Source organism: Adiantum capillus-veneris, chromosome 10 (assembly GCF_014529385.1).
Source record: "Adiantum capillus-veneris isolate H3 chromosome 10, ASM1452938v2, whole genome shotgun sequence".
NCBI lineage: Eukaryota > Viridiplantae > Streptophyta > Polypodiopsida > Polypodiales > Pteridaceae > Adiantum > Adiantum capillus-veneris.
The window spans coordinates 104483914-104504197 of record NC_140940.1 but is presented as its reverse complement, the minus strand read 5'-3'; the positions used below and the strand labels follow the sequence as shown (position 1 = coordinate 104504197).

Below are 20284 nucleotides of genomic sequence, written 5' to 3'. Positions count from 1 at the left end.
AAAAAGCCTATGCAAAGAGACCATGTTTTGGCTTTATCTTGCAAAATAAGGCTTTGCAATCTATTAAAAAATTGTAAAATTTTTAATTGTATAGTTGTATTTTTTGTTGGGTTCAAGATTTGTTGGGGGTTAGATGCTTGTGGTTTGTTACAATGTAAAAAGTTCTCGTTTTACGCATGCGCACGTGCAGATGCATGCTTGATTAAAACGAGGAAAATGGAATATTTCTTTTTATCACCCAAGTGTGGTAAATTGGTATCCCATCTCTCTTTTGAACACGGGGTCTTGAGTTCAGCACTCGCGGATAGGTCAATCAAAATATTAACTCTCTCTCTCTCTCTCTCTCTCTCTCTCTCTCTCTCTCGCGGGTGTGTGTGACTAATCGGACATGTGATTATCGCGTCTGAAAAGGGATAGGGTTGGAAAGGGGGATGTGATCGTGTGAGAACCGTAGTGTCTGGAGACCTAGTCAATGCATCCACGTCATTATTTCATGCAGACCATACCATTACTATTACTATATATATGTATACGTAGATATGATACGAATAGAGAGCGCAAGCGACCTGAGAGAGAGAGAGAGAGAGAGAGAGAGAGTTTTAAGCTGCAGGTGATGGCTTCTATGGCAAAGAGCTCAAAGGCTGCGTCGACGTTAGTGCTGCTGCTGCTGGTAGTGTGCGTTGTAACGTACGCTCCCCGCAGCACCTTGGCCGCCTCCGGCACTGCAACCTACTATACCGTCTACACTCGTACGCGCTCTACCTAAGCATGCATGGAGAGAGAGAGAGAGAGAGAGAGAGAGAGAGAGAGAGAGAGCAGAGTGCACACGCGCACGAGTGTTCTCTCAGACCATAGAGAGAGAATGGTTTCACTCCCTCCCTCCCTCTCTGTGGTCGATCTTGAATAATAGTTCTTGAGTTCAAGACTCCTGGGATAGATCTTTGAGGTCTCTTGGGATTGTTCCATTTAAAACTGCCCTCCCTCCCTCGCCCCCTCCTCCTCCTCCTCTCTCTCTCTCTCTCTCTCTCACATGCACACACACACAAGGAAGGTAAAAAACTTCCACCTTTGCATGCTTCATGTGATCTATATTAGTCCCACAATGGATTACATAATATTTTATATTGCACGTTTGCAATGCTCATAGTTGGGTAAAATGCTCATATTTTGCAATGCTCATAGTAGGTAAAATCGTTAATGTCTAAGCCCGTGCGACCCAATTTGATTCCCACAAATTGGCCAATAATGTCATCATTATGCAAGGATGAGCCCATTCAAGTTTCTATCGCAACACCTAATATAGACTGCAATGGCTAGCTATACAACTATTCAAGTAGATGGCGGGGATAAAACTAGCTCATATGCGTAAGTATGACTATAGGAAAACATGTGGCTACATGTCAATTTATCCTCAAAATATTTATCGCGTATATTTAGTAGCAAGAGTCTATAGACTCCAATGGCTAGCTAGACAATTGTTCAAGTAGAATGCGGGGGTAAAACTATCACATAAATTTAGCAGCAACCTAGTAACATTCCATGATTTATTACTTCATTTTTTGAGTGTCTTTTCTTCTCTTATATGTGGATTTCTTTTGTATTTGGTGTGAATATGTGGCATGTAGCTTCTTCATGCTATGGATTTGACACTAGCCCGTTTCCTGCTGGACCCCTCATTGCTGCTGCAAGTAGTGCTATCTTCAACAATAAAGCGGCGTGTGGCAATCTGTATCAAATTTCATGCACCGGAAATGGGTGCACTGGTGGTGGGCCCATCACTGTAAAGGTGGTGGACCTTTGTCCTGGTTGTGCTGCCAACCAATTTGACCTCTCCCAGGAGGCTTTCTCTCAAATTGCAAACATTGATGTTGGAAGAATCAACATCGAGTACAATCAGTAAGTCGATGTTTTCTCAGACTTGTTTGTAGTACATGAACTTGATAGAGAATTCTTTGATGGATGGTTCATCTTTAAAATTATTTCAAAAAAAAGTTTTGCATGCTCATGAAAAACATCAAAAGCAAACAATGTCTCCTAGTATCAAACAAGCCTTTCTTGAATAACATCTAGTTAATCTATCTACTTCTTGCTTTGGAAATTATTTCAAAAACTGGATATGCTCATTCATAATTCATCCAATAGACCCATATTCACTTCTAAATCAATTATAATTTTTAGAACTTTAATCTTCTTTTTATTTTTAATTTGCAACTCTAAATTAGCATATTGAGCCGACAAATACGATATATGTTTATAATATCTTTTCAAAGTCTGAAATGTATAAATATGGGAATGCTTACAAGCAAATATTGATAATATGAGAATTAAATATTGATAATTTGAGATACTAGTAATGCCGGCGGTCTTCGGCCACCTCTCGTTCTCTCTCTTCGCGCAAGCCTTTTCTCTCTCTCTTGTCTCTCGTTGAGCACACTGGATTCAGAGCGCACTAGCCGAACTAAGGTGGGTGCGTGGGGGGGCTCCCTTCCCCTTTTATAATAGTGTAGATATTTGTCTAAAACCTTGCTTGGCCACAACATACTTGTGCTTGGTGATTGTCGAAATGGGCATGTTTTTCAAAGTAAAGCTCACCCACAAATGGCAATAATGCGTTAAGTTCTCATCAATTGACGTCAAAAGAGTTCCATACATTTCTAATAATGCTTTTAATTACCTAATAATGGAAAGAACCCTAAGCAAGGGCATGTATAGTTTCACACCTTAGTGGGGATTTCTATTTTCTCCCATCACATTCTTTCTCTTATTTTTTTCCCTAAATTCTGTGAATCTATACGTTCAAGAACTAACAAGCTCTTGTACTTTGATCCTAATGCAGGGTTTAGGAAGCTGAAGAGAAGAATAATTTGCCATGAAATTTACACAATAATCTTAAGGCAAGTATTGAATAATCGAAAACCAGCCTTGGCATTGTGCATGCTTATGCTACCATCATAAATTCCTTCATCCTAATGTGGAAATGTCATGATCAAGATTGTATCTAATGTGATTGGTAGTTATTGATAAAAATCTATGCTCTCTCTCTCTCTCTCTCTCTCTCTCTCACACACACACACACACACACACACACACACACACACACACACACACACACGAAATTATCTCTTAAATGTAAATTACCCATACATATGAAAACCTCATGAAGGACCAGTTAACACCATCAAAGACTGTGTGCCAAATATTCCAATTGCAAACCATTGTGTGTTTGCATATGCACATCGTCATTTCATAAAAGTAGATTTGTTAGTAACCACAACATATAGAAAATGCTTAACTACAAGCTACTTACTGTTAAAATATATGATTTTCTCCATACCACTCTTCTTACAAAAATACTCATTTAGTTGATCTCAGCTACTTGCTACTTAAGTACAGGCTGCTTAGTGTGAAAATATATTATTTTCTCCATACCAGTCTTCTTACAAAAATCCTCATTTTGGTTGATCTCAGCTACTTGCTTCTTAAGTACAAGCTACTTACTGTGAAAATATATCATTTTCTCCATAGTCTTCTTAGAAAAATCCTCATTTTAGTTGATCTCAGTATTTAAGAAAGATTCAAATATAGCTAGACAACAAGCTACCATACGTAATCACACGTGACCAAAGATTGGCAAAGATGGGCATCAGAAATTGTCCAAAGATATGTAGCAAAGATTGAATCCTTCTCAAATCTATCAAAGAAAATGAGAAATATGAAGGAGTAGAGAGCTTACCTTTATGGCTAGTACCACCTCATCTTGCATCAATTTATATATTTTATGTCTTATACACGCATGCCACACATCTCTCCTTTTGGTGGCACCATTTATTAACTTTTTCACTAGCCAATATATGCTTGTTGACTAAGTTCATCCCCCTAAACCACCTCATGAGTGCAACAATTTAGCACTACCATTCTCTCCATGCCGCATGTTGGTGTCATTGTCAAAAAACTACTAGCCTTATTTCCTTACATCATGAGCTTTGATAACTTGGGATTGGTCAATGGCTTCAAAAATGAATAATATTACAGCACACATAAATTTCCCAAGTAGGAATCTCCTTTTTTCCTCCACCAGTGCTAGGAAAGGAGGGAGAACACTATACATATACATATCTCTACAACTATACATTATTGAAAATTTTACACCCCTAATGGATAGGAGGGTAACAACCATCACAGATAGCTTGTGAGGCTTTGTTATAATTTTGAGTAACACAAACATATATAGATCTTACAAAGTGCACATAGAGATTACACAAGGAGGTAGATGATGTAGTTGAAGCGTTGTTTATTGCTTGGCTTATGCCCATTAATATGCATTGGGTTGTGCCTTTTCAACATACCTCTTGAATTAAATTATAGTCTTTAGAAATATGAAATCATTTTACATTTTTAATTTCAATAGCCCTCCTTAATGTGATTGGTTTTCTGACACCTTGAGGAGTGTTGACTTTGAGCATCATAATTCATGCCTATTTGTAGAAAGTGGATTAGTCAAGATATTTACCCTATAGATAATGGAAAAAAACCCTAGTAAGAAATCAAAATAGCAATTACGGTAATTATTGGATACAATTACTATGCTAATTTGTATAGTGCACAACCAGCTAGAGGCCTAGTTGGACACTTATAAATAGGGCCCATTACTCATTTTACAGGTGACTGTTTTGGCTATTAGTCATTCTAGAGTCTAGTTCTACTCTTTATACTCTTTGGCATTTTCTATGAGCATTACTTGGCTCTCATGGTTGTACTTGATACCAAATGTACTCTTATTATATACATTCCATTTCTAGTCTTATTCTCTTGCTTCAGTTTCCAATTCACTCATTCTCTGCTAGTATATCTGAAGTCTGCTTGTCTCTAATTTAGCTAACTCTAACACTCCAACCTAGAATAACTGTCCGAAGTGACCAAATCATTCTATTTTGGCGATCAAGGTGGTGAGCTAAATAGATCTTGACAAAGTATATATCTTCTAGTTGGGGTTTTGAGCTGGCTGAAATTCAATCATGCTACCCAGAAGAGTCGAACATGGCCAAAACCATTACGAGATTCATGGAGGAATAAGATCATGTCAATACCATATTGGAGGAGTTGGAGGGAGGCTCAAACATTGACATTAAACTTGGGAATGAGATGGATGCAGACTTGGACCAGAGAGACACTAAGGAGCTGGAGGACTCCTAGCATTTCGCTCAGCGTCCAGGCGAAGGCATTTAGAATGAATACAGAGGCACTCTTGCTCATGTGGATCTTAGAAGAAGGATAAGAGTAAGTGTTAGGTTATAGGCCAAGTGTTCGGGCGCCCATTTTTGTGTAACTGGTGGTGAGGCACATATGAGCTGCATATAAACTTCTTAGATCATGGTGCCAGAGATGATATCCCATCTTTTCGTCCACACCATATCCAATGGAGATGCACTTTTATGATTTGGAGTCCAGCTTTTGTCTAAGCGCTTTTGGCACATGTGAGAATGTCTCACATCCAAATACACCTAACCTGTCATAATTGGGCAGTTTTCCCGTCCACATCTTCTGCGTAACCTTGTACTTTAGTGGTGTACAAGGTGACTGATTGATCAAATAAGCAGCCGTCATAACAAATTCTCCCCAAAATTCTTGAGGTAAGTTGGCGTAGACAACAAAGAGGAGACCCGTTCTTGAATGGTTCTATTCATCCTCTTAGCCATATTGTTCTGGGCAAGTGTGTAAGGTGTGGTAAACTGTCTTCTAATGCCTCATTTACTGCAAAAGTCCTTGAACTCAGAGGAGACGTATTTGCCTCCATTGTCACTTCGCCAATCTTTAAGCTTTCTACCCTCTACCAAGGCTAAGAACTTCTGAAAGACACTAAAGACGTCGCTCTTTTGCTTCAAGAGATAAACCCACACCTTTCTAGTAGAGTCATTTATGAATGACATGAAGTATAAATATCCCCCTAGAGACTTGACTGGTATAGGTCCGCAAAAATTGCTATGAATGAGATCTAAAGGACTTCTTAACTCCTTGTCTAAAGGCACTGATGTCAACCTAGTTTGTTTGCCATAGATGCAATGCTCACATAAAGAGAAGTTAGAGTAATCTAACACAGGGATATAACCAAAACGTTGGAAGAATTTCACTCCCTTCTGACTCATATGACCTAACTGGCTATGCCACAACTCTGTAGAAGGTATCTAGGCGACTACACAAATAGAATTCTCTTTCATGGAAGAGACATAAAGTGAGTACAATGAGCCAGACTTTTGGCCTTTAAGCATGACCAAATTTTTGTTCATGAGAAAATATGCTAGTGTAACCCAAATCATCCAGTTGTCATCAAATTTTTTCTTAATTTGGGTACATGTCTGACATCCTACATCATAAACCCAATGCCATTATGCATAGAAAAAACTAGATGCTGCCCACACCTCATATATCAAGCTCAAAAGAATTGCCTAGCTTCACTATGCCATGTGTGGCAGTGTATGTAGAAAACCACTCCTTGTGAGGATTCACATGAAAGCTAGCACTCGAGTCCCTAGGGGATTCACTCTATATACAAAACAAGATGCCACCTGCAAGTGCACAACTTTAATAAAACCCCTATATATGACTCATATTAGAAAATATGACCCCCCTTTGTACGCTTATACGACAATCAATAAACAAAACTATCATACCCCTATCTTACATATAGAATTTAGATCTCACATGATCTAACTGAGTAAAACTAGTCAAAGAGTGTGTAGCATAGTGAATCACAACGTACTAAGGAACCACTTGTGTTGACAACTACATGTACCATCAATGTGTTTTAGTTTGACTTTCAAACTATGTGCCCAATCAACCTGCAGTCTCGCTACTCGCCCCCCAAATTCTGACCCATCCAAAGTTGGTGTAAATCAATCTTTGACCTCCTCCACATCAACCCTTATCTATGACCGGATCATTGATGCAAAATTTGATGTGTGACCTGATAAAAAACCTTCCCAAAATTCATCCAGGTTCTAGTGCACACCTGTGACCAATCATTTTACAAGTAATCAACCCAGGTTAGTCTCCCCCCCTCTCTCCATAAATTTGATGTGTGACCTGATAAAAAATTTCCCAAAATTCATCCAGGTTCTACTGCACACCTACACCTATGACCAATCAGTTTACAAGTAATCAACCTAGGTTAGTCTCCCCCCCTCTCCCCATAAATATGATACGCCCCTCCCTTATTTTTAAGTTTGGGAGATAAATTATTGGGGGACTTCCCCAAACTTATACGCTTATGTAACTTGTAAAAAAAACCCCCTCCCTTGCAATTACGTGGTGCGGTAAGTTTTCCATGGTGAATCCCTCGAGACCTGAGTCCACAATCCTATTCTGCACATAGCACTCGTCAAGAGCTAATAGTACATTAGGACTCAAATCCGGTGTGAAAATCAACACATCATTTGGAACGTTAAAAACTGTCTCAATGGCTGGAGATTCAACCACATTAATCTCTTCAATTTTCATATTACTTTTAGGTTTGTCAGACTTCGCTTTCTTCTTGCCCTTTTCACGCTGCCATGTGCAACAATATTTCTTCAAGTGTCCCTTTCACGAATTAATTTCCAACAAGGGGCTAAGAGGAATTATAGCCCATGGAAACTAAGGACCAAAATGAGCCTAGAGAGAAGAACAATGCTCAACATTCTTCTAAAGGCAACTCTAGCAACAACAATAAAAATGATAAGGATAAAGGAGTCTACAAAGGTAAGCATATACTCTCTTTTGAAGAGCTCGAGCATTTTTGCAAAGGCGACAAGTGCTCCAAGTGCGGGGATCAAGGACATGGCTATCACACTTGCCCCCAAAGAAATGCACACAATGCACCTAGAGCTTCTATGGTTGAAACTCCAAAAGGGGATGCTCATTGCAAATGATCTCCCCTTTCCTATGCTTGGGGAAAGGTGAGAGAGCATGATGACTTTATCCTTTTTTACCGTGGCTCAACTCACAACTTTATATCAATGGAGTTGGCTACTAGATTAGGCATACATGCTTATGAGATGGGAGACACTATGACCGCCGATGGGGCTTTCAAGGGATAAAACACCTCCGTTACTCCCTTGATTGGGAAATTTTGCTGCAAGAAGGGCATGCCATTACATACGAGAGTCAAAGACTCAATTCCGACGAGCAAGTATTGGGCATATACAAAAAGGAGATACTATCTATTCTACATGTCTTAGACTCATAGAAGCACTATGTTTTAGGGACTCCGTTCATCCTACGCATGGATCACCAAAGCCTCAAGTACTTCATGACACAAACCAAGCTCTCCAACAAACAAATGAGGTGGGCAAATTTTCTTTCACAATTTGATTTTCATATTCCTCACATTGCTGGCAAGCACAATCAAGTGGCCGATGCACTATCATGATAGCCAAGAGCAAATACAGTATCGATAGCAACTCACAATGATCTATATTTTATGATAGATGAGTATGTTACTGACCCCAATTTTAAGGATGTGATTTCAGTCCTTGCATTAGGGAAGAAAAAGGAACCATTCACCTTGCAGGATGGTTATCTTCTATATGGCAATAGGCTATGTGTTACTAACTCACTTCATGAGAAAGTAATGTATGAATCCCATGCTCCTCCTTATGTAGAGCATAGAGGGATTCAACCTGCTATTCAAGGAGTAGAGACCTACTGCCATTGGCCTACCATGAAAATAGAAATACAAGAGTATGTGTCAAAATGTGTGATATGCCAAAAGACGATATGATAGAAAGAAGCAACCTGGATTACTCCAGCCATTGTCCATTTCTAATTCACCATGGGAGAGAATATCCATGACCTTTGCTTTCAGTACTCTGACCAACTAAAATGTATTTGATAGCCTTATCATCTATTTTTTTATGTTGCATTTGTGGCACCAAAGCATAAGCCAAACAACCTAAAATGCGCATGTGATAAATATATGGCTTCCTATCATGCCATGCTTCATAAGAACGCATAGATTGCAAAGAGAGAGAGAAATGCATTAAACTAGCCAGAAATGCATTAAACTCATGAGACATAACCCCCCCCCCCCCCCCCCCCCCCCCCCCCCCCCCCCCCTCCCTTCGCCCATTCATGTGAACAGAGGGTGCCCATAGTACAATTTGAGACATTTTCATTCGTAGCTAGAAATTGCTCAAAGCACATAAACATTGTGGACTTAACTTTAAGCGGATATACACATGCATGCCTGGAGTAATCATCAAAGAACTTTTAAACCTTGAGTAGTAATCTTTTAGGGATAAGATGCATTGTTTCAAGCTTCAAACTCATTCATCTTTATCACCTCATGCGAAAGAGTCAAGTATCTTACCTTCACTTCTTGTTTAATCTCCCTCCAACTCTTAGAATTTTCCAATACTCCCATGTCATGACAATGTTGTTTCCACCGTATTTTTGCTTCCCTTTAAAGGCAAAACATTGCTAGCATTGCTTGGTTTGTAGGTGCAATCTTTGCAATAGAGAAGTGATATTCCATAGCTTCAATCCATACCTCCGCATCCTTCTCAATATCATTGTCCTCTCCCTAAAAAGAAGGTGGTTGTAGTTGCTTGAGTAAGAACTTCTTCTCTTGAATTTCCATGTAAATAGCATCATTTTGAGGGTTTTCTAATATAGGAGTGATTTGAGGGTACCCCTAGAGCGTACATATATATTAAAATATAATAATAACATCAATGTTTATAATAACTCAAAACACTAAGGTATTTTTCACACTTAGACTTATCCAATCCATTATAAGTTCAATCACTTCACTTAACCAATAAAACAATTTTTTAAAAAAAGGCTTGATCTCATACTCATAAAATCATAAAAATTCATGTAGGGTGGTTTAACATATTAGAGGTTTCAATCATAACTGTGATACACATCAGCTAGCATGTTGTAATATTGAAATGGGTCAGGCCATGGGTGTAGAAAAGAATACATAGGAGGAAGCTCAAGGTAGCCAATCAAAACTCTTTTCTTGAAGGTCATCCAAGTATCACTACAACAAAAAAAGGTGTCCTCGACGCAGGTTTCGATGCGGTCCGTCGAAATACCCGTCCCTATGAAAACATCGAAATAGGCATCGATATATGTGTCGAAAGGCACTGTTTTGGACGTGTATTTCGACGTGCCTATCAACGCATATTTCGACGAGCATATCAGAAGAATTTTTTCTTGGACAGAGGATAGGCAGCCTGGCCTGTGCCCAGTGAAAAGATGGACACAGCCAACAGTCAGACTGCCTGTCCTCTGCCCAAGAAAGGGAGCATCACCAAAATCAACAGTGCTCCCGTAGAAATTTCGGCAGAGTTCCCTTTGTTTTAACATAAACTTTAAAAAAAACCATATGTATACACCTCCTACATGATATCCATGTAGGATCTCACATGAGATTTAAGGCAAATGAAAGAAATGAAATGAACTTTGTGCAAAACCATAACCAAATTAAAACCATAACCTGCATAACGAAGTTTGTGCAAAACCATAACCGGCCATAACCATATTGATCAAAACCATAATGATAACAATAACCATAAACAAAACAATAACCATAACCATAACCATAAAGTTAAACATAACCATAATCATGTCTATACAAGAACAATAATCATAACCATAAAGAAAACAATAACCATAACCATATCTAAACAATAACCATAACCATGTCTGAACAATAACCATAACCATGTCTATACAAAAAAAAGACACAAAAGCGTGTGTGTGTCTCACAAAACATATATATGGAATCCAATGATGACTACGCGTCACAACCTGCACATAGGACAAGTCACAAAATTAGTATTGATATTACTTCACATATACTTATTTAATTAGATCAACTCACACATATTAATGTCTCACCTCAATCGATCAGCGAGACTCTAAGGCCTCCCAGTCTAGAGGCTCTCCTGAGGCAGCAAGATCATTCAATACTTTATAAATACCTCTGTGGTATCCATCTATCTCCTCGTGGCGTGTCGGAGCTCGATGCATGGCAAGATTCTACGTTTATACAAAAATCAAAGTAATTAAGAATACATGATTCATCGCGTTTTAAAAAAACGCCATAGCTAGGATTGGATTGGAAACTCACAAACTCATAGTGGAAGGTGTCGAAGCCTCCGCTGCCAAGATGAGATATCCCCCTGGTCATCTGTCGTACCTCCACGGCCTGACGCTGCTGTCTGAACCGCGTGTCTGCTGTCCGCTCATCCTCCCTGATCTGCTGCCAAGTCTCGTGTGGATGCCCGAAGGCTTCGGCGAGCCGGTCCTGAAAGCTTTATGAGCTGCATCTCGATGATGTTTCATGGTGTCCTGTGCAACACCGTTGATCCACCTCCTCGGAAGATCCTCTGCACCCGAAGCAGGCTGATACTCTCTCATGATGGTCTCCACTATATAATTGATTTTGTTGTGATCCTGCTCAAACCAAGGCGTCAGAATGCTGGTCAAAAACTGCAGCTCCTATCTCTCTCTCTCTCTCTCTCTACTTCCCTATCTCTCTCTCTCTCTATTTTCCTCTCTCTCTCTCTCTCTCTCTCTCTCTCTCTCTCTCTCTCTCCCTCCCCCTTGATCTCTCTCTCTTTAATTTCTCTTTCTTTAATTTTAATTTCCTACGCATACATTCTCTCTCTCTCTTTAATTTTAATTTCCTACGCATACATTTCTCTCTCTCTCTCTCTCTCTCTCTCTCTCTCTTTAATTTCTTACACACATACACACACACATTTCTCTCTCTCTCTCTCTTTGATTTTCTACACACACACACATTTCTCTCTCTCTCTCTCTCTCTCTTTAGTTTCTTACACACACACACACACACACACATTTCTCTCTCTCTCTTTGATTTCCTACACACACACATATTTCTCTTTCTCTCTCTTCCTACACACACACACACACTTCTCTCTCTCTCTCTCTCTCTCTCTCTCTCTCTCTCTCTCTCTCTCTCTCTCTCTCCCCCCTACACAATATAATAGTGGTATATTGGATAGGGTGATGGGTTTTTTTTTCGACTGGATTATTGGCTTATTTAATTACTGCCTAGCATGAGATAGTTGAGATGCTTACACTTATGGTAATTTGAATTTGGCTTACTCACAATAGCATAATGGATCCTGCTGGCATTCCAATATGTTTTAAAAGTTGTAATGGCCATGTATCCGAGGAGTGTCCGTGGGTATAGTTCCGATGTTTTACTGGGTATGTTGAATTAAAGGAAGGATCGGATCCTGGCCGCGGTTTGATATAAGGTAGCTTATGCTATCTTATGTTGTCCTAGCTAATTTGCAGATTGAGTTGCCTTTCTTTCTATGGATATTTTGCAGACTCTTTAGCTTCGGTTGCGGACTGTTGCATAACTCAATGTATCTGTCAAGGAGTAAGGTGTGATATAAAGTGTAGTTTCGGGCTGTTAGATAGCTCTTCTCTCTTAGTGTGAGGGGTTTGATATACCCTAACTCTTAGCAATATCTGGTAATGCTGTGTTGGATCAGTGGTTGGACTGTGATTGATTGTTTAACTTCGTGAAGTTCCTTGCCGATGATAGATATATATAAAGGTAAGCTATCTTTTGTTGGTCTTGACTGGTCTTTTTTTGCCAACTGGTTTATGCCGACTCTTGGCATTATCTGGGTCTCGGATCATGTACGACTGTATGAGGTTCCTTATCGTTGACTGATATATGTAAGGGTAAGCTATCCTATGTTGGTCTAGTGTGTCTGATTAGATCCGACTTTGTGAGGATCCTTGCCATGGATTGAGGTATGTAAAGGTGAGATACTCCTTGCTGGTCTTGACTGGTTTTTTGCCGACTGGTTTTTGCCGACTCTTGGCACTATCTAGTAGTGGTATATTGGATAGGATGACTCGAATTTTCGACTGGATTGCTGGTGAATTAAAATGCTGCCTAGACTGAATGGCTGGTGGTAAAATGTTCTTATTTCTTCTGATTATGGTCTAGGATCATTACTGTGGGGTTTTTTTTTTTTTTTGGAAAAGAAGCTATAGCTCAAAGATTGCTATAACTTATTAAAATAGGTTTTCGGAAATCTTTTTGATGGTGGAAGTACTGGAAGAAAAAGACAGCCATGCCAATGATTGTTTAATCTGATTGATAAATCTGACTTCACACTAACATAAGAAACAATTGGAATAGCATGAACACTATTCTGGGCTATAAAAACTCCACTTAAAAGTACGGAAGGAAAGAATTCAACTTGAACTAAAACTGAAAAGTTTTTTCAAAATTTTATAAAATTTTACTAAACCTTAGCAGCATGATTTTTTCTTTTTTGGTACCTTGGTGACATGGATGACAACTAGGTCACCCTAGTTACTTGCAATGCTATTTGGAAGCTAACGAATGGTTTGTTTTCTTACTGTAAATGTAGGTAAGGGTGTCCTCTCCTTGGCAATTGATTAAGAAGATGAAGTCTTGTACTTGTAACTATTGGACTATAACAGGACCATCCTACCCTTTAATGGCCTGTTACTATGATGTATTTGCTTTGGATAAACTGTCGAAAGAAATACATGACTTTGTACTTTATCTGTATGCCAAGGTCTTTGTAGAATATCTCATGTGTTATGTATACTGTTAATAGTTAAAACTAACTCTCTCTCTCTCTCTCTCTCTCTCTCTCTCTCTCTCTCTCTCTCTCTCTCTTTCCTTCCTGCGCACACACACACACACACACACGATGTAGAGAGAGAGAGCGAGAGAGAGAGAGAGGTTGGGCGGGAGGGAGAGAGCTCATAATACCTGTGCACCAGGTTTCGGCCAAGAGAAGATCTGAGCGTGTCCCATGCGAAAATGACCGCCTGCGCGCGGATTTTCTTTTTTTTCCCGCAATTTTTTTCATCAAAATATGCGTCGAAAGACACGTGGGAATACCTGTGGAAATACGCGTGGTAATATTGATTAAGAAGATGAAGTCGTGTACTTGTAACTACTGGACTATAATAGGACCATCCTACCCTTTAATGGCCTGTTACAATGATGTATTTGCTTTGGATAAACTGTTGAAAGAAATACATGACTTTGTACTTTATCTGTAGGCCAAGGTCTTTGTAGAATATCTCATGTGTTATGTATACTGTTAATAGTTAAAACTCTCTCTCTCTCTCTCTCTCTCTCTCTCTCTCTCTCTCTCTCTCTCTCTCTCTCTCTCTCTCTCTCTAAAAACGCAGCCGTTTTTTGACTTAGTAGACAGCAGTCCACTCTTTTGATCATAACTTCTTCATCCGAACTCCGATTTGGGTGATCTATAGCCTCAATCGAAGAGCACAAAGTCCTCTACGCATTGATGTCAATACAGAAATTTTCAGAATTATTGAAGGTGTTTCTGTAGCAGCATTTCCGAAGTGAACAGGTTCAACAAAATTGATTCTCATCTCCTATTTTACATACAATGTCTTCCGGCACTCGCAAGGGTTCTTCTTCTTCAACAAGGTCCACAACCATTGTGGAAAATGATCCAAAATCTCTTAAGTGTGTAGATAGCAACACAACCACCCAACCAACGACATTAGAAACCATGATCATGGTGTACTTGGTATCATTGCAAGAGACCGTAAACAAACAAGGCGAAGACTTACGAGCACTTGCAATGGAGAATGGCACACTAAAGGTACTTGTGGTTGAGAATGAGAATCTCAAGAGGACACTTGAGATGCAAACAACACGTTTGATGCAACTTGAAGAGGAAGTCAAGAAATGTAAACGCTCTCTTGTGGACTTGAATGCTTTGAAGGAGCGGATGAGCAAAGTAGAGCATGACCATGTATTGAAAGAGGAGAAATTTGACACTATGAGCCGGGATGTATGCGACATGAAAAATGTATGCACAAACAAGTCTTGGGCTGATGTATGTGGTAGCAATGTGGTTTCTAATTCCTCACTCATGTAAGCTATGGTTCAAACAAAGAATGTTGAGAATGTGGATGTGGAGGAGTTGAAGGAACGGGAGCGACGTTCCAAGAACATTGTTATTCGTGGAATTCCCAAAGAGAAGTTAGAGACACCTCCTTCTCTTGCCATTGTTATTGAAGATTTCTTCAAAACCCACTTTGGCATGTCCGGAGTTATGGTCTATGGAGCACATAGAGTGGGGAAGCAAGGAGCTCCTCGCTCGGGAGAACGGCCAATTGTATGCACCATGCCGGATGAGACCAAGCGAAAGATTATCCTTGATAATAGTTGGATCTATTTGAGGGATACAAAATGTTTTGTATGTGAAGATCGCACTATTAAGCAACAAAATATGCGTCGCAAGGCATATGAGGAAAAGAATAATAAAAACAAGGAGGTCTCTCAAGCAAATAGGGATGCGTGACCTATGAGACCGAGTTACAATTGAAAATATGCTTTTGGAATTGTAATGGATACCCATGGAATGCGGGGGTTGGCATTGATGAACTAACAAGCAAAGCCGATGTTGTACTTCTTGTTGAAACTTGGGAGCATGATACACAAAGGATTAACGGCTTGGAGGATTACAATGTACATTCATTGATGTGGTCAAAGAATCTCAAGCAACGCAGAGGACGAGGGTTAGCATGTATGGTTAAGAAAGGATTGAAATATTTTGTATCAATTGTGAAAGATGACAAGTACAAACGTTATGTATGGCTGAAAATTATGACACCAAAAAGAGCACCCATTTTTGTAGCTAGTTGCTACATTCCTCATCATGATTCTCCCTTTTATGCTTGCATGGATAGAGATCAACCATTTTTTGATTTGGAAGAGGACATTTCTTATTTCAAAGGTGAAATTGATGTTATTGTATTTGGGGATATGAATGCTTGCACAAAAACATTGCAACATGATACTCAACAATTTGATATGCCATACATTTCAAGGGAGTTGGAGGAAGTTCACTTTTATGGTCGTACTTCAATGGATGAGAAAGAGCCGGATCACTATGGAAAGTTACTTTTACACATGTGTAATAGCACGGGTATGCTCATTGCCAATGGTGTATCTTTGTGGAGTGGAACCAATGGATTTACATGTAGGAGACATAATGGGGATAGTGTGATTGACTATATGCTACTCTCTGAAGCCATCATGTATTGCATAAAGAGTTGTATGTTTGGTCAATGGACCCCGGAATCCGACCATCGCACCTTATGTATTGACCTTTCATGTGGAGAAGCAACTAAGCATGATAATCTCAGCCAAAGGAAAGAGAAGTTATCACTATGTATGGATTTCAAACGGGCACCAATGTACATTGAAATGGTTGAGCAAAAATTATGGATGACAAAGCTTCAATGTGATGCACCATTGGAAACTAAATGGAAAGCTTTCAAGAAAACTATTTTTTCTTGTGCGGAAGAATGCTTTGCCATAAAGCATCTCCATGGTATCAACAAAGATAGATCACGCAAAAGGTGGTTTGATAAAGAATGTCAAGATGCTCGAAAGTCCTTGATAAAGCTGGATGCAACTATGGACAAAGACAACTATCAAAGTCATTTGCATACATACAAGGCATTGATTCAAAAGAAGAGAAGAAGTTGGGAAGTAAAGCAACAAGAATTTCAAGTCCAAGAAAAGGCACATGCATGTGGAAGATTTTGGAGAAACTTGAGAGGCAAGCGGGTTGAGAATTTTGGTAACTTGAGTCTAGTGGATATGTACACACATTGTAGGCAATTATATGAGCAAGAAAATATTGAAAAAATGCCATTTTATGGTTCACTCCCATGTATGCCGTCTTTTTTTACTATTGAGGATGTATGCGGTGGGCTTGAAAAGTTGGCCACTCGCAAAGCGGGAGATCTTCAAGGTATCAAGCCGGAGATGATCAAATGGACGGGAGATTTTACCCATGAGTGGATGTGTGATATGTTCAACCTTGCACTTCAACATGGTATGCCTTATGATTGGAGTACTAATTGGGTTAAGCCTTTGCATAAAGGAGGGGATGTAAAGAATGTAAGCAACTACCGAACTATAATGATTGGGTCTCTTATGGCAAAGTTGTTTGGGTGCATAATGGAGATGAAATTGAGTGATTGGGCTGAAGAGAATGACAAGCGTGCAAAGGGACAAGCGGGTTTTCGTCGATGCCATAGCACCATTGATCATCTTGTCACTCTTCGTGTTCTCATGGAGGAAAGTCGGTTGAAAGGCAAGTGATTGTATTGTTGTTTTGTGGACTTTAAGAAAGCCTTTGATATGATTCCACGTAACAATTTGTGGAGAAGGATGGAAGAACTCCAAGTGCCAAGTGAGTTTATACTTGCGGTTTCTCGAATCTATGAGAAGGTGATTTGTCAATTGCGCATGGGAAGAGAAATTTCAGAAATTTTTGTAAGCACTGTTGGGGTTAAACAAGGATGTCCATTGTCACCAACTCTCTTTGGTCTATGCATCGATCAATTGGAACAAATGGTACTTGACTTTATGCAAGAAGAAGGCATTGAAGAGGTCACTATTTGCAATGCGGTAATCATGCTTTTGTTGTATGCGTATGATGTAGTGCTTCTTGCACACACTTTAGAAGATGCACAAAAGCTTATGGTTGTCCTTGAGAACTTTTGCTTGCATAGTGGGCTGATTGTAAATGAATCCAAAACAAAGGTTATGCTTGTGAAAACCAACCATAAGGAGAAGCCATGCATTGTGTACAACAACGAGACACTTGAAGTTGTTGAGAGCTTTAAGTACCTTGGCCTTGAGGTTCCATCCAATCACAAGTGGCATGAATGTGCTATGTGTCATTTAGAAGCGGGAAAGAGAGCATATTGTGCATTTGAGAACATGTGTAATGCGGGAAACATCAAGTGTTGGGTTCTCAAGAAGTATCTTTTTGATGCATTGGTGACACCAGTTCTTCTTTATGGAGTTGAAGTGTGGGGCAGGAGCATCTCAAAGTCTACTTGGAAAGAGTTTGAGAATGTCCAAAAGCGTTTTCTTACAAACTTTCTCCAAGTTAAGACACAAACACCATATATGCTCCTACTTCTTGAGTCGGGATCTCTTCGAATTGAGGTTATGGGCATGGAAAGGGTTGTGGAGTACATGATAAAGATGCGTCAAAACCCCTCACATCGACTTCCTAAAATTGCATGGGAAGCAAGCAAAAAAGTTCAAAAGACGTATAAAAGCAAGATCTTGAGCACGGGATGGATGCAAGACATAAAGAAGTGGTTTGGGAGATGGGATGCGTTACACTTGCTACATGATGCTTCAATTGACTCTCAAGTGAATGAAGCTTTTCTACAACGCCAATGTATTATGGCTTGGGAGAAATCCTTGGGTCACGCTTCATACATTACACCACCTATATTGCCCCCAACTACAAAACCATGTTCTTCGCTGAGAGAGGAAACCGTACTCACACTTACATGCTTGAGCCTATTCCCTTGTCCGCGATACGCACTATCGCAGCAATTCGGCTTAGCTCCCATTTCCTTCGATGCGAGATAGGGCGTTGGGGCAATGGAGAAGAGTCAAATCGATTGTGCACATTATGCTCATTGCAAGTTCGAGAGTCTGAGTACCACACACTACTAGAGTGCTCAGCTTTTGATCACATCCGAACTTGGTTCTCTCACATTTTCAGCCATAACTTAGACCTACACACTTTCCTCTCCCAGCCAAAGTGTGGGCTCTCCATTGCGACTCTCATCACTACAATTTTGGAGCATCGAGAGTCACTCATCAGCCATACACATACTACATCACATGTAACTTTGGTCCCATAGGTCATATTTGACCTCCAAGGACGATAATAAAATCTATCTATCTCTCTCTTTTTCCTACACACCCACACACACACTTTATCTGTAGGCCAAGGTCTTTGTAGAATATCTCATGTGTTATGTATATTTTTAATAGTTAAAACTCTCTCTCTCTCTCTCTCTCTCTCTCTCTCTCTCTCTCTCTCTCTCTCTCTCCTTCGCATGCGCGCACACACACACACACGATGTAGAGAGAGAGAGAGGTTGGGGGGGGGAGGGGGGGAGAGAGCTCATAATACCTGCGCAGCAAGTTTCGGCCAAGAGCAGATCTGAACGTGTCGCAGGCGAAAATGACCGCCTGCGCGCGCATTTCCTTTTTTTTTCCCCAATTTTTTTCATCAAAATATGCGTCGAAAGACACGTGGGAATACCTGTGGAAATACGCGTGGTAATATTGATTAAGAAGATGAAGTCCTGTACTTGTAACTACTGGACTATAATAGGACCATCCTACCCTTTAATGGCCTGTTACTATGATGTATTTGCTTTGGATAAACTGTCGAAAGAAATACATGACTTTGTACTTTATCTGTAGGCCAAGGTCTTTGTAGAATATCTCATGTGTTATGTATATTGTTAATAGTTAAAACTTTCTCTCTCTCTCTCTCTCTCTCTCTCTCTCTCTCTCTCTCTCTCTCTCTCTCTCTCTCTCTCTCTCTCTCTCTCTCTCTCTCTTTCCTTCCCGCGCGCGCGCACACACACACACACACGATGTAGAGAGAGAGAGAGAGAGAGAGAGAGAGAGAGAGAGAGAGGTTGGGGGGGGGGGGGGAGCTCATAATACCTGCGCAGCAGGTTTTGGCCAAGAGCAGATCTAAGCGTGTCGCAGGCGAAAATGACCACCTGCGCGCGGATTTCCTTTTTTTCCCCCAATTTTTTTCATCGAAATATGAGTCGAAAGACACGTGGGAATACCTGTGGAAATACGCGTGGTAATATTTACCTTTCCACACGTATTTTCACGTGCATTTCGACGCCCCTTTCCACGTGTATATCGACAAACTGCAAGTCCGTTGAAAAACACGTGGAAAGGTACGGCCGTCGAAATATTCTGCGTCAAAATCTTGGTGTTATGTTGTAGTGTATGATTGTTGCTAGGAACTTGATTAGCAAGGATTATTGATGTCACTTTGTCATAAAGCCATTGATTATGGATTGTAACTCCATCAATGGCCATGATGATGGTCGATATGGGGCTTCTTGAAATTGGAAGTGTTGAGTCAGCTTCAAGTTTTTGGTCCACTTCATGTGCTCGGATGGAAAAGGTTGATCCACAAACCCAATAGACATATATATAACGAGGTGCAGGTGGATCAAAATTTACATGAGGTACAAAATCTTGTCAAGAATGAGAAACACTTTCTCTTGAAATGTGAATCTTGGTGATTGGAAAGCAGTGTCAATATACATTTCTTCAAAGAGAGTAAAATCGTTTGTGTCCATAAATTTGTGTCACAAAACAAACAAGATAATAGTGTAATCTATGTATTCATGCATTCAACCTTAA

The 20284-nt window shown here is 39.9% G+C and overlaps 2 protein-coding genes across 3 annotated transcripts in view; one reads left to right on the top strand and one right to left on the bottom strand.

Annotated features, from left to right (window-relative positions):
• Nucleotides 1–556: 556 nt before the first annotated feature.
• LOC147449394 (EG45-like domain containing protein) lies at nt 557–13559 on the top strand. 2 transcript variants are annotated; one of them, XR_015189432.1, is made up of 4 exons: nt 557–749; nt 1626–1896; nt 2837–2894; nt 13413–13559. XR_015189432.1 is itself a non-coding variant. In XM_086521836.1 (3 exons), the coding sequence occupies exons 1-3, from the start codon at nt 614–616 to the stop codon at nt 2841–2843; spliced, it is 414 nt and encodes a 137-aa protein (XP_086377962.1). In that variant the 5' UTR covers nt 558–613; the 3' UTR covers nt 2844–3042. The 2 variants fall into 2 exon arrangements, 1 of the variants encoding a protein (XP_086377962.1); XM_086521836.1 differs by lacking the exon at nt 13413–13559 and having other exon boundaries at nt 558–749; nt 2837–3042.
• LOC147449393 (taxadiene 5-alpha-hydroxylase 1-like) overlaps nt 10653–20284 on the bottom strand; it is a 118376-nt gene continuing 108744 nt past the window's right edge. The window contains exons 3-5 of the transcript XR_015189431.1: nt 11114–11439; nt 10882–11022; nt 10653–10791 (exon numbers count right to left, since the gene is read on the bottom strand). The gene's annotated coding sequence lies outside the window, so the exon portion shown is untranslated. The remainder of the gene's footprint in view (nt 10792–10881; nt 11023–11113; nt 11440–20284) is intronic.